Source organism: Gopherus flavomarginatus, chromosome 12 (genome assembly GCF_025201925.1).
Source record: "Gopherus flavomarginatus isolate rGopFla2 chromosome 12, rGopFla2.mat.asm, whole genome shotgun sequence".
NCBI lineage: Eukaryota > Metazoa > Chordata > Testudines > Testudinidae > Gopherus > Gopherus flavomarginatus.
The window spans coordinates 8,525,145-8,537,485 of NC_066628.1; the positions used below are offsets into that span (position 1 = coordinate 8,525,145).

General features: G+C 51.0%; 2 protein-coding genes across 19 annotated transcripts in view; both read left to right on the forward strand.

Annotated features, from left to right (window-relative positions):
• The window catches only part of LOC127033269 (zinc finger protein 585B-like), a 139,462-nt gene that overhangs the window by 61,546 nt on the left and 65,575 nt on the right, over positions 1-12,341 (forward strand). For 3 of the 18 annotated variants that reach the window (XM_050921141.1, XM_050921142.1, XM_050921139.1), the window contains exons 2-3: positions 4,258-4,345; positions 4,879-5,005. The exons of 12 other annotated variants lie outside the window; for them this stretch is intronic. In XM_050921141.1, the coding sequence (XP_050777098.1) occupies positions 4,316-4,345; positions 4,879-5,005 (157 nt within the window). In that variant the 5' untranslated portion in view covers positions 4,258-4,315. Of the gene's footprint in view, positions 1-4,257; positions 4,346-4,483; positions 4,789-4,874; positions 5,006-12,341 lie in introns of those variants that run through there. 3 more of the 18 variants (XM_050921159.1, XM_050921158.1, XM_050921160.1) reach the window with 3 other exon arrangements.
• LOC127032302 (zinc finger protein 850-like) lies at positions 6,416-9,057 on the forward strand. Its single transcript, XM_050919490.1, has one exon. It carries the CDS (start codon positions 6,416-6,418, stop codon positions 8,450-8,452), a length of 2,037 nt encoding a protein of 678 aa, XP_050775447.1. The 3' UTR covers positions 8,453-9,057.

Below are 12,341 nucleotides of genomic sequence, written 5' to 3' on the forward strand. Positions count from 1 at the left end.
CGAGGAGGGCGATGCAGGGGAATCAGGCTGCAGGGGGAGAATTATGGGGCTGAGAGGAAGGAGGCTGGAATAGAGGAAAACCGAGTGGGGGGAGGCGTTATCTGACATCATTTGCTACCAGTAGCAGTTACTGATATGTAAGGTTCTTGTTTGTTGATTAATCCTAATTTGCTCCCCCTCACCTTTAGCGCCTCTGGGCCGGGTACCTCTGTCAAAAGTTACTACTGAATCAAGTCTCCTGTGGGTCACATCAGACAGAGAAAAAAGAACAGGAGTCTGTGTGACATCTTAGAGACTAACACATTTATTTGGGCATAAGCTTTCCTGGGCTAAAACCCACTTCATCGGATGCATGGAGTGGAAAATACAGTAGAAAGATATATGTACACAGGGAACATGAAAAAATGGGTGTTGCTATACCAGCTATAATGAGACTAATCAATTATGGTGGGCTATTATCAGCAGGAGAAAAAAAAATTGTATTGATAATCAGGATGGCCCATTTCCAACAGTTGACAAGAAGGTGTGAGTAACAGTAGGGGAAAAATTAGTATGGGGAAATAGTTATTAGTTTGTGTAAGGCCCCATCCACTCCCACTCTTTATTCAAACTTAATTTTAATAGTGTCCCCTTTGCAAATTAATTCCAATTCAGCAGTTTCTCGTTGGAATCTGTTTTTGAAGGTTTTTTTTATTGGAGTATTGCGACTTTTAGGTCTGTGATTGAGTGACCAGGGAGGTTGAAGTGCTCTCCTACTGGTTTTTGAATATTATAATTCTAGATGTCAGATTTGTGTCCATTTATTCTTTTGCGTAGAGACTGGCCGGTTTGGCCAGTGTACATGGCAGAGGGGCATTGCTGGCACATAATGGCATAGATCACATTGGTAGATGTGCAAGTGAACGAACCCCTGATGGTGTGGCTGATGGGAATAGGTCCTGTGATGGTGTCCCCTGAATAGATATGTGGACAGAGCTGGCAACGGGGTTTATTGCAGGGATTGGTTCCTGGGTTAGTGGTTTTGTTGTGTGGTGTGTTTATGCCCAAATAAGTTTGTTAGTCTCTAAGGTGCCACAAAGACTCCTCGTTCTTTTTGCTGATACAGACTAACACGGCTACCACTCTGAAATCTATCACACAAAGGAGCAGCAGTAACTAGGCGTTCGGATGCCTGTGCCTTTAAGAACCCAGCCCTGGGAAGCCCATGCTGAGAGGTGCTGTCTGTGAGAGAGGAAATAAAAAAGCCCCTTTGCTCCCTGCTCCCCCCAAACACAGGTGTCCACCAGGGTAACTGTTACCCCCTCTGCCCTGCCTGTGCCGGGGTTTTGCCCTCTGTCACCCTCTGGCAGTGCTTAACCCCGGCTTAACCCCCAATTTTACTCTTCAGCCCCTATCCTAAACCTCCCCCTAGCTGCTTGACCCCATCAACCCGTCAATTTTTGCCCCCTGCTCAGACCCTGGTCACACTCCCCCTCTTATTTTCCCCCTTTGCCCCTTTTTAACCCCTGTAAAAAGCAGTCCACAGAATCTTATGCCCAGTAAGGACCGGGTGAAGGGCAATGGCTTCAGCAGACGTTACTGAGCATGCTCAGTGCACCCCAAATAGCAAATTCCTAGAAACAGCAATTTCTTGCACTACACCAGAAGGGGGCTGAAGAGGGGCAGGCAGTGTAGACAAGGGGGATTGAGGGGGGAACAGGGATATTTGAGGAGCAGGAGTGGGATGAAAGGGGGTGTAGGGGGCAGGATGAGATGGGGGCAGGAGATGTGCTGAGGGAGGATGTGGTGTTGCAGGGGAATCAGGGGAGACTTATGGGGCAGATAGGAACAGAGCTGCAATAGAAGGAAACTCCAAGAAGGGGGCACTGCGAGGGAAAGGAGGAATGTGGGGAGGGGAGGCTTCGAGGAGACTGTGAGAGCAGACTAGCTGGGGAAGGGAGAAAAACAGGGTAGAAATTGGGGAGAATGAGAGGGAGAGATACAAGGGCAGCTCCCCCACCCCTTGGGGCAGGAGAGTGTGAGGGGCTGCCCCACCCAGCAGCCAGAGGGGAATTCCTTTAGCACAAATAGCTTTGGAAGAGGAGGCTTCCACCTAAGGGCTCAAAAGCTACAAGGCATATATCCCTGCCCCCCGGGCCGGCTCCAGGCACCAGCTTAACAAGCAGGTGCTTGGGGCGGCCACTCCGGAGAGGGGCGGCAGGTCCAGCTATTCGGCGGCAATTCGGTGGAGGGTCCCTCACTCCTGCTCAGGGCAAAGGACCTCCGCTGAACTGCCGCAGATTGTGATCATGGCTTTTTTTTTTTGGCTCTCCCCCACCCCCCAACACACACACCTGTCACAGAGTCGCTGGGGCAATGCTCTTGAACTACTCCATACAAAGCCAGTCAGGACTCTGGGGGAGCCTCCTCTCTGGGCGCAGACTATCTCCAGGGCAAGAAGCTTACGCAGCTTCGACCTTCCTGGGTCTGACCTCGGAGCATTCAGCATCCCCTTCGTCACCGTGCACAGGGGCTCCTGGGGAAACCAGTGGGCCCTGCACCCCAAATCCGCAGTCAGACGTGACTCTCAGCCAGCCGGTAAAACAGAAGGTTTATTAGATGACAGGGACACAGTCTAAAACAGAGCTTGTAGGCACAGAAAACAGGACCCCTAAGTTATCTTGGGGCCAGGGAGGCCAGAGCCCCATCTGGCCCCCCTCCATTTCCCCAGTCAGCTCCAAACTGAAACTCTCCAGCCCCTCCTCTGGCCTTTGTCTCTTTCCTGGGCCAGGAGGCCACCTGATCTCTTTGTTCTCTAACACCTTCAGTTGGCACCTTTGCAGGGGAGGGGTCCAGGCCATCAGTTGCCCGGAGACAGGATGTCGGCCATTCTTTGTGCAAACAGCATCACACTGGCCCTCTAAGGCTCTGCAACAATCACATCCCCTTATTCCACCACCTAGATACTTAAGAACTGCACAGGGGAAATGGAGGCACCCACAGAACTCAGAGAAAACATTAAGAGCTTTCTCACTTTGCCACAACACCCTACTCCCAATTTACGATTTTCAGATCCACTCATGGTTTTGGGGTCTGTCTCCTGAGGGTTTGGGGCTGCCCAGGGCCCTGGTCTGATTTCCGGGCAGGATTCAGATCTCAGCCACATGGGTGTCAGACCATAGTCACTGCTGGCTCTGGCAGGGGGTGCGTGTGGATGAGCCAGTGGGATCAGCCTGTGTCTGCCTGTCCCTGGAGGCTGCAGAGGTAGCACAGGGAGGCTCAGTCATTAGCTGCTGCCACCAGAGGGCTCTGGCTATTGCTCAGGGAGAGGAGGAGGCTGGTGCGTGTCTCTCTCTGCTCTTGATATTAGAGCCCTTGAGTTGAGCTGCCTGGGTCAGGGGCTGCAGCCTCCTCTGCCTGAGAGCCCAGACTGTGACACTGCTGCTCCCCAGCTGGGGCTGTGCTGGGAACAGACCTTCATTAAAGTCCCTGCGGCACTCAGCCTGAATGGGCAGTTACTCCAGTGGCTAGAACCTGCCCCCTGGGGCAGTCCCGGGCTCTCCCCACACTAGCCCCTGAGCCGGAGCCTGCAGGTGATGGGAGAGACCTGGGGGAAAGGGCTGGGGCTGGGCAGGACAGTGACTCTGCACAAAAGGCCCCGTTCAGGGACCAGCTGATGAGTTTCTACCGGAGGGGGAGGGGCTCCCCGGGTGTCTGCAGGTCCCTGAGCTGCTGCCCCCAGTGACACAGCCAGGCTCACCCTGGAGAGCAAACACCCATGGGAACGAGGCAGTCCCCAGTTCTCCCAGGCAGAGAGGGAGGGATGGAGACAGGAAGGGGAGGGGTGAGACCGAAAGGGGCAGCAGGAGCAAGAAGTGGGGAGGGAGGTTCCCAGCCCTGCCGGGATCCATTCCCTGCATCCCCCTGGGCAGACTAACTCTCCTGGGAACAAGGGGAGGAGCTGACAGAGGAAAAGCCAGTCCCAGCAGCGCCCTGCCCTTGGGGCCAATGTCAGGGTGAATCCCCCAAAGTGGTTCCTTTCATTCTGCTCTTTTCTAACATTTGTCTTTTAAACCTGGGAGGGTTTAAAAGTGGCTCATGGGGTTCAGTGCTGGTGGGAGGGGCCAGGTCTGTGTTGGAAAACCCTCAGTCACTTTATTACTACCATGGCAGAGTCCAGAGTGTCTGTCTGCAGGGAGAAAGCCTGGGGGACTCAGGGTGTGAAATGGCCTCAAGCCCCTTCTGAAACCTCCCCCATCGCCCCTCTCGCCCTGACAGGCCGAGGAATCACGTCCACGTGTTGCTCTGGATTGTCCGGTCTTCCAGGGGGCAGGGAATGGAAATGGCTGTGATGGTGCCAGCTCAGGTAGGGGATTTTCAGGGAGGTGCAGAGGGGTTTGCTGGGGGAGGGGAGGCAGGAAACATACAGGATGAGGCAGGGAGGAGACAGGGTGTGATAAATCTTCTCCGACACATTCAATCTAGAGCTTGATTTTCTGAACAGAACCATTGGAGGGAGGAGGGAACAATCCTCTATTTTTGAACCAGGAAACACGCCAGGAAAACTGACCAGACTCCCAGTGCTGGAGCCTGACCCCACTGGCCAGAGGCTGCTGTGAAATACACAGGGAAGCTATCGGGATTCCTGTCCCTGTCCCCGGCTCAGAGCTCTGCTTCCCAGATCAGCCTGTGGCTGGCAGGCATGTGGGAAATGAGAAGACCCTGTCCTGCTCCGTGTGCTGGGGGGACAAGGAGCTCTCACCTTCTCCCACCCCCTGAAGCCTCCTGGCTGCTCTGAGCAGGGTGCAGGTAGGATTCTTCTACTTTGGGCCTCCTCCCTTGTGCCTAGTGGGATTGTGGCTGGGGCAGCAGGTGCTGAGTGGGGGACTCTTGTTTCAGAGGCCAGTGACCTTCGAGGAAGTGGCTGTGTATTTCACCCAGGGGCAGGGGGCTCTGCTTGACCCCACTCAGAGAGCCCTCTACAGGGATGTCATGCAGGAGAACTACGAGATGGTGACCTCGCTGGGTAAGGGCGTCCTATGTTCTTAGATATTAGAAGCTGTGGGGTCTGTGTGTCTGAATCTGGTCAGGTTCTTCCCTGGTCCGTTGCATTGTTGGGGAGGGTGGCATAGTCCAGAGCTCCAGTGTGAGAGACACTCCACACCCCATTTAAGGGAACAGGGGAGTCAGGAACCTAATGGACAGGCTAATTCATCCCCATCTCTCCAGCTTTCAGGGGATCAGAAGCAGGGGATTGTCCTGCCTGTGTTATTTCTCCTTCATGCACCGTTCACCTTGCTCCATTTGTGGGGAGGGCTCTAGGTTCTGCAGCTTTGGAAATAGGCAGGAGTTTAACACCCGAGCTGTGTGTGTCAGCAAGTCCCCCAGAGCATCTACCCTGAGATCTCCTAGTGAGGGCGTGACAGCACCCCTGCCCTCCGATGCCTAATGGGTCTGAGTTACCACAATCCCATGTAGGGTCAGGTTAAACTCAGGGAATGTTCCTTGTGAAAAATACTCTACCAAGACTCCATGCACCCTGACCTTGCCTGATTTACCAAATGCAATTAATAGGCAGCAGGTTTAAAACAAACAAAAGGAAGTATTTCTTCACATAACGCACAGTCAACCTGTGGAACTCTTTGCCAGACGATGTTGTGAAGGCCAAGACTATAACAGCGTTCAAAAAGAACTAGATAAGTTCATGGAGGACAGGTTCATCAATAGCTATTAGCCAGGATGGGCAGGGATGGTGTCCCTAGCCTCTGTTTGCCAGAAGCTGGGAACAGGTGACAGGGGATGGATCACTTGATAATTGCCTGTTCTGTTTATTCTATGTGGGGCACCTGGCATTGGTCACTGTCAGCAGACAGGATACTGGGCTAGATAGACTTTTGGTGTAACCCAGTATGACCATTCTTATGTTCACCTTCTGAGCAGGATTTCCCATTACCAAACCTGACCTGATCACCCAGCTGGAAAGAGGGGAAGAGCCGTGGGTCCCGGATCTCCAGGCCTGGGAGGAAAAAGAGAGCCTGAGAGGCACCCACACAGGTGAGGAGTCAGGGAAACTGAGACAGAAACATCTGGTGAGTAAAGGGAAAAGCTGGGACTCCCAAAATGTGCTGTGAGCGAGAGCCCTCAGTTCTGCCCCATCTCACCCAGGTCAGGGCTGCAGTCAGCAGGTGTCATATCATCAAGGCAAATATCAGTCACGGCTTCCCATCCACCCTGTTAACTGTCGGGAATTTCCTCCTTGACTTTCCTTCCCTGGGAGTGTTGGGGTGGGATGTGGTGGCTGAATCCAATGTCTCCAGCTCCCCAACAGTCACTGTGTTGTGTTTTCCCTCTTTGCTATTCCTCTTTCTGTCCTTTCTCCCCGACACAGGCAGTGACTCCTGTCTGGCTTCTCTCTCTTCCAGCAGGTGATAGGACAATGAGTGAGAACAAGGAGAAGAATCAGCAGCAGGAAGGTCCTGAGAAAGTGGAACCGCAGGAGAGGTTTTTGAGCAGAGCTGAAAGGAATTTTTCCCAGTGCTTGGAACAGGGAAATGCCTGGGGAGATCGACACAGATCAGAGATGCAGCTGGGAAACTATCCCAGGAACAAACTGTATGAATCCATTCTCTCTGGCAGAGGATGGAAGGATCCCAGGGAAACCACAATCCAGCAGACAAGTCACAATGAAGAGAAACCCTACAAATGCCTTAAGTGTGAGAAAAGATTCTGTTTCAGTGCAACTCTTCTTACACACTGGAGAACCCACACAGGAGAGAAGTCCTATGAATACTTGGACTGTGGGAAAAGCTTCAGTAAGAAGTCATTTCTTATTATACAGCAGAGACTGCACACGGAAGAGAAACCCTATAAATGCCTTGAATGTGCAAAAGTTTTCAGTGTGCAATCAGCCCTTATTAGACATGAGAGAACTCACATGGGAGATAAACCCTATAAATGCATGGACTGTGGGAAAACTTTCAGTCAGAGTTCAGACCTTATTAAACATAGGAGAATCCACACAGGAGAGAGACCATATAAATGCCTTGAGTGCGGGAAAAATTTCATTCGCCGCTCACACCTTATCAAGCATCAGAGAGTCCACACAGGTGACAAACCGTATAAATACCTCAACTGTGGGAAAAGTTTTGCTGACAGAACAAAATTTACTAGACATCAGGCAATCCACACAGGAGAGAGACCCCATAAATGCTTGAACTGTGGGAAAAGCTTCATTCAGAAGTCACAATTTATTATACACCAGAGACTGCACACAGGAGAGAGACCATTTATATGCTGTGAGTGTGAGAAAAGTTTTATTCAGAAATCACAGCTTATTACCCATCAACGAACCCACACAGGAGAGAGACCTTATAAATGCCTTGAGTGTCAGAAAAGTTTTATGCAAAGTTCATCTCTTATTCAACATAGGAGAATCCACAGAGGAGAAAGACCCTATAAATGCCTTGAGTGTGGGAAAAATTTTATGGAACGTTCATCCCTTATTAAACATAGAAGAATTCACACAGGAGAAAGACCCTATAAATGCCTCGAGTGTGGGAAAAGTTTTATGGAAAGTTCATCCCTTACTAAACATAGGAGAATCCACACAGGAGAAAGACCCTATAAATGCCTCGAGTGTGGGAAAGATTTCAGTCGTCGCTCACACCTTGTTAAGCATCAGAGAACACACAGAGGCGACAAACCCTATAAATGCCTCGATTGTGGGAAAAGTTTAGTTGACAGAACAAACCTTACTAGACATCAGGCAATCCACACTGGAGAGAAACCCCATATATGTTTGGACTGTGGGAAAAGCTTCATTCAGAAGTCACAACTTACTCTACACCAGAGAGTGCACACAGGAGAGAGACCCTTTAAATGTCTTGAGTGTGGGAAAAGTTTTAGTGAGAGCTCAAAGCTTACTAGACATCAGAGAACCCACACAAGAGAGAGAACCTATGGGTGCCTTGAGTGTGGGAAAAGATTTATGCAAAGTTCATCCCTTATCAAACATGGGCGAATGCACACAGGAGAAAGACCCTATAAATGCCTTGACTGTGGGAAAGGTTTTATCGCAAGTTCAGCCCTTACTAAACATAGGAGAATCCACACAGGAGAGAGACCCTATAAATGCCTCGAGTGTGGGAAAACTTTCAGTCAGCGCTCACATCTTACTCAGCATGGGAGAACGCACACAGGAGAGAGACCCTACAAATGCCCTGAGTGTGGGAAAAGTTTCAGTTTCAAATCAGGCCTTAATATGCATCAGAAAACCCACACAGGAGAAAAATCCCATACATGCTTGGACTGTGGGAAAACATTCAGTCAGCGCTCATACCTTACTAAACATAGGAGAATCCACACAAGAGAGAGACCTTATAAATGCCTTGACTGTGGGAAAAGTTTCAGTAAGAGCTCAGAGCTGACCAAACATCAGAAAAGCCACAAGAGTGAGACCCTAGGAATAGCTTGACCTTAGGAAAAGATTCAATTTGACTTCACGCTTCAGTGACCCACACAACAGAGAGACCTTGAATGTGGGGGAAGCTTCATTTGATGCTCCTGGAGTATCAAACACCCGCAAATCCACACAGGGAAGAAACCTCTGAGATGTTCTTAGTGTGGAAAATACTCCAAGTGGCGCTAACACCATGTTGGACGTCAGAGACTCCTCCACACAGCAGGAAAATTCTCTCAGGGCCCTGACTGGAGCCGGCCAGGGTGACAAACCCATTTCCTAATTCCCACACACAGCAGGGTGTTTGACTCCCAAGGATCCAGCTGCCCAGCGCTGGGGTGAGGATGCAGCAGCAGCCGAGCATCAGCTGGTCAGTGCCCCTCTGGCTCTGCCTGGTCTAAGCAAACCCCTGGCAGAGGAGGAGAAGCCCCGATCAGCCCCTCCTCCCTGCTGCAGCCCTGCCTGCTTAGCTGATGGGCTTCAGGTGAAGGAAAGGAGAGAGAGAAAATCCTCCAGCCGCTCCCTCTGACTGGCTGAAATTCCCCATCTCCATGGACAATGGAGTGCCCTTGGAGGGTAGACTAGTCCATCCCCCTCTGCCTGAGACCCTGCCCCTTCTGCTCCAGGGCGGGGCCATGCTAGAGTGTTTCGGGAGGCATGGCCTCCCCCAGCCTACTATACCCGCTGCCCATGCCCCTCTCCCTTCCCTTCCTGGCCAGGATCCCCCTGCCATGGAGATGAAGTGAAGGACCTTTGGGCCAGGCCCCACCTTTACTCTACACATCTGTCCCCATCTTCCACCAGCCCCTGGGCTAGGCTCCCCCACTGATCTGGAGCTGTTCCCTGCAGGGTGAGTGTCCCTGGGGGGCTCATAACTCCTCCCCTTCCCAAATAGCCCAGGGCGCTGGGCTCTGGGGGATCAACTGTTAAAGGATCAGGCCTATGGGTTCTGGGGAGGACACTGAGGATTGAATGGTTGGGGCTGGGGGAGCTGGGAAGCAGGGGGAGCTGGATGCTGGGGCTATCGAGTGTTTGGGGATCAGGGGATAAGAGGCGAGGGAGAGCACAGGGGTAGCGAGGTGCTGCCTCTCACCACTCTCCCCCTTCTCACTTACCCTGCTGCATTCAGACAACACCATTAGGAGAGACTGATTCCCACAGAGTCTTTTCTTGGAAGCCTGGATTTCCCACCTCTGCTACAGCAGAATCAGCCTCTGAGAGGGAAGCAGCGTTACCTAGTGGGTAGAGCACTGGCCAGGGACTCAGGGGACCTAAGCTCTGTTTCCCAATGCTGCCAGCAGCTTGCGGGGTGACCTGAGACAAATCTGTGCCTTCCAGAGAGGGAATAAATGGGAAGAGATAATATCAGCCTCCGAGTGTCTGTCTAGGGCAGGAGAAGTGGCTGGGATTAGCTGGTGCGTCTCCTTTGTTCCTCCACCCCTTTTTCTAGTCTAGACTGACCCTGAGCAGTTTATTCCAATCCCCCATTAGCAAAGTGATTGTTAAAGTCACTAAATCCCCCCTTCGCAGTGAGATTGTCTCATTCCCAAACATCCTCACATTGCTCCAGGTTCTGCTGAAAAGCATTTCATTTTTTCTGCTGTTTCTCCTTTATACATCAGCATTCAATAGAGTCTAAAAGAGCTGGAGCAGGAATAGAAAAATATTGTGGTGTTTTCGCTTCTGTGTTATTTGAGAGGGACAGGGTGACTCCGGGGGTTTCCCTCCCGCCCCCATCAACCTCACACATCTTCTCTCACAGAGCAGCCTCTGCCCAAGCCGTGCAGAGTTTATCCTTTTCCCTTTCTACCCCTCCACCTTCACTTGTGTCATTTACCACAGTGTCCTGAGTTCACAGTTCTCAGACTGAGCTCTCTGGTTCACAAGGGCAGACAGTGCCCTTTCAAGGCCCTGCCCACCCGGCCACCCTCTCCCCGTCCTGACTGTATCTCATATCTCTGCAGGGATCAGGCAGTCATTTCCTTCCCCATTTCAGTCCCTGACTCCCGGAGTGCGTATCCAGCACTAGCCCTCAGTGTTTTTTTGCTGACAGACACTGGTCATTTTCATTGTTCAAAGAAGAAGCAAATCTGATGTGAAAAGAAAATCAGTGAGGACTATTGTGGCAAATTATCATTTCTCTTTTGAAGTCACCAAGAAATCTGAGCTATATCCCATCAAACTAATTTAATGTCAAATCCATGACAGAAGAGCCTTCACCTAAAAGAGAAAAACCCACACTCCAGGATGGGCTATAAACCACTTTCCTGTTCATGAAGTGAAATCCCAGAGAATCCTAAAACTCTAAATCTTGGGAACAAATTTGCCCGTTTCTTGCTCAACAGGCAAAAACTCCTTTCCTCAGCACTGCCCCATTATTTGGCTGGTAACTGTGAACTCAGTGCACAAGTCCCAGAGAGAGAGGAAATGTCCTACAAGTGCTGAGTGAAGTCGTCCTTGAACTCTGACGGGCTACAAATGAAGCCCTGAGGGGACTAATGTAGAGAGCAGTTGGCGACTCCCCATTGCTGAGAGGAGGAAGAGGAGGGAGGGCAAATGCCTTTCTCATGGATTGTTAGCGCTTTTCTACTAGCTTTAACTTGTTCCTCTTTCCCTGGGGCGCGTGTGTGGCTGGAACAGCAGTGTCCTAAGCTGGGGCTGAAATGTGCCGTGCAGAGCTGGGCATTGGATGCGAGTAGAGGTTGGGATTTAGCTTTTAATTCTTGATTTGAAAAGAATAAAGTAGAATTTAGTTTCTCGAACACCCAGTGTCCCTTGTCTTGAATAATGGGGGGAGGGAGGATGGTCTTTAATGGAGTCACTCAGACGCTGTCTGGCTGTCACCCATTGACGCAGCTGGGGAAAAGGCTGGTATCGTTCCGTTGTGTATTAATGTGAGTGTTGTGGGAGGTTGTTGTCCCGCTCTGCTCGGCCCTGGGGTTGGCTCAGCTGGAGTCCTGTGTCCAGTTCTGAGGACCACATATTAGGAAAGCTGAAGACAAATTGGATTGAGTCCCGAGGAGAGCAACAGGAAATGATGAAAGGTTTAAAAAAACCAACCTGCAGGGGATGGTTAAAAAAAGTGGGTCTATTAGTCTTGAGAAAAGCAGACTGGGGATGGTCTGCAGCCATGGTCAGGGCTGTTATAGAGACTGGGGAGCAGTTGTGCTCCATGGCCACCAAAGGGAGGATGAGAGGTAAAAGTGTTAAGCTGCAGCAAGGATGATTTAGGGTAGAGATTAGAAAAACTTTTCGAACTATGTGGATATTTAAGCTCTGGAATAGCTTCCAAGGGAGCTTGTGGAATCTCCAGCACTGGAGGTAGGTTTTTTGTTTGGTTGGTTTTGTTTTGTTTTTTAAGCCCCTTGGAGGTGTTACTTTACCATCCCTGAGCTCCACACCCTGCAGGTTCCAGCTGTGACATTTTCTCAAGGTGCCCTGGACTGTGAATCTCCTTGTTACCCCTCAGCCTCAGTGCGAGAGGGACGTGCTGCTGCTGAGCTAGGTGTCAGTTCTCTGTCATCTCCAGCCTTTAGCTCCCCACACAAACTCCCCAGGGCTCTGCCAGTCCTTACTTTGCCTTACAGGTTAACACTCAGCACAACCTCTTCCTTTGAGCTCCTCTGAAGGTTTGTGTACAAACCCCACACTGAGCAACAAGGTCTCAAGGCAGCATTTCTCAAACTTTTGTACTGGTTTAAGAACCCCTGGCTTAAGGGCTGGTCTTGGGTGCAGCCATCCCCGCCCTGCCTCACCTGCAGCAAATGCTCCATCTGCTGGAGGAATCAAAAGGCAGCGAATTAGCACAATTGACACGTGGTGATGAAGGTGAGCAGACCTGCAGAGCAGAGCAAAACCTAAAGGCTCTGGTGCAGCTGCCCAAAAGCGTCCTCTGTATGAAAAG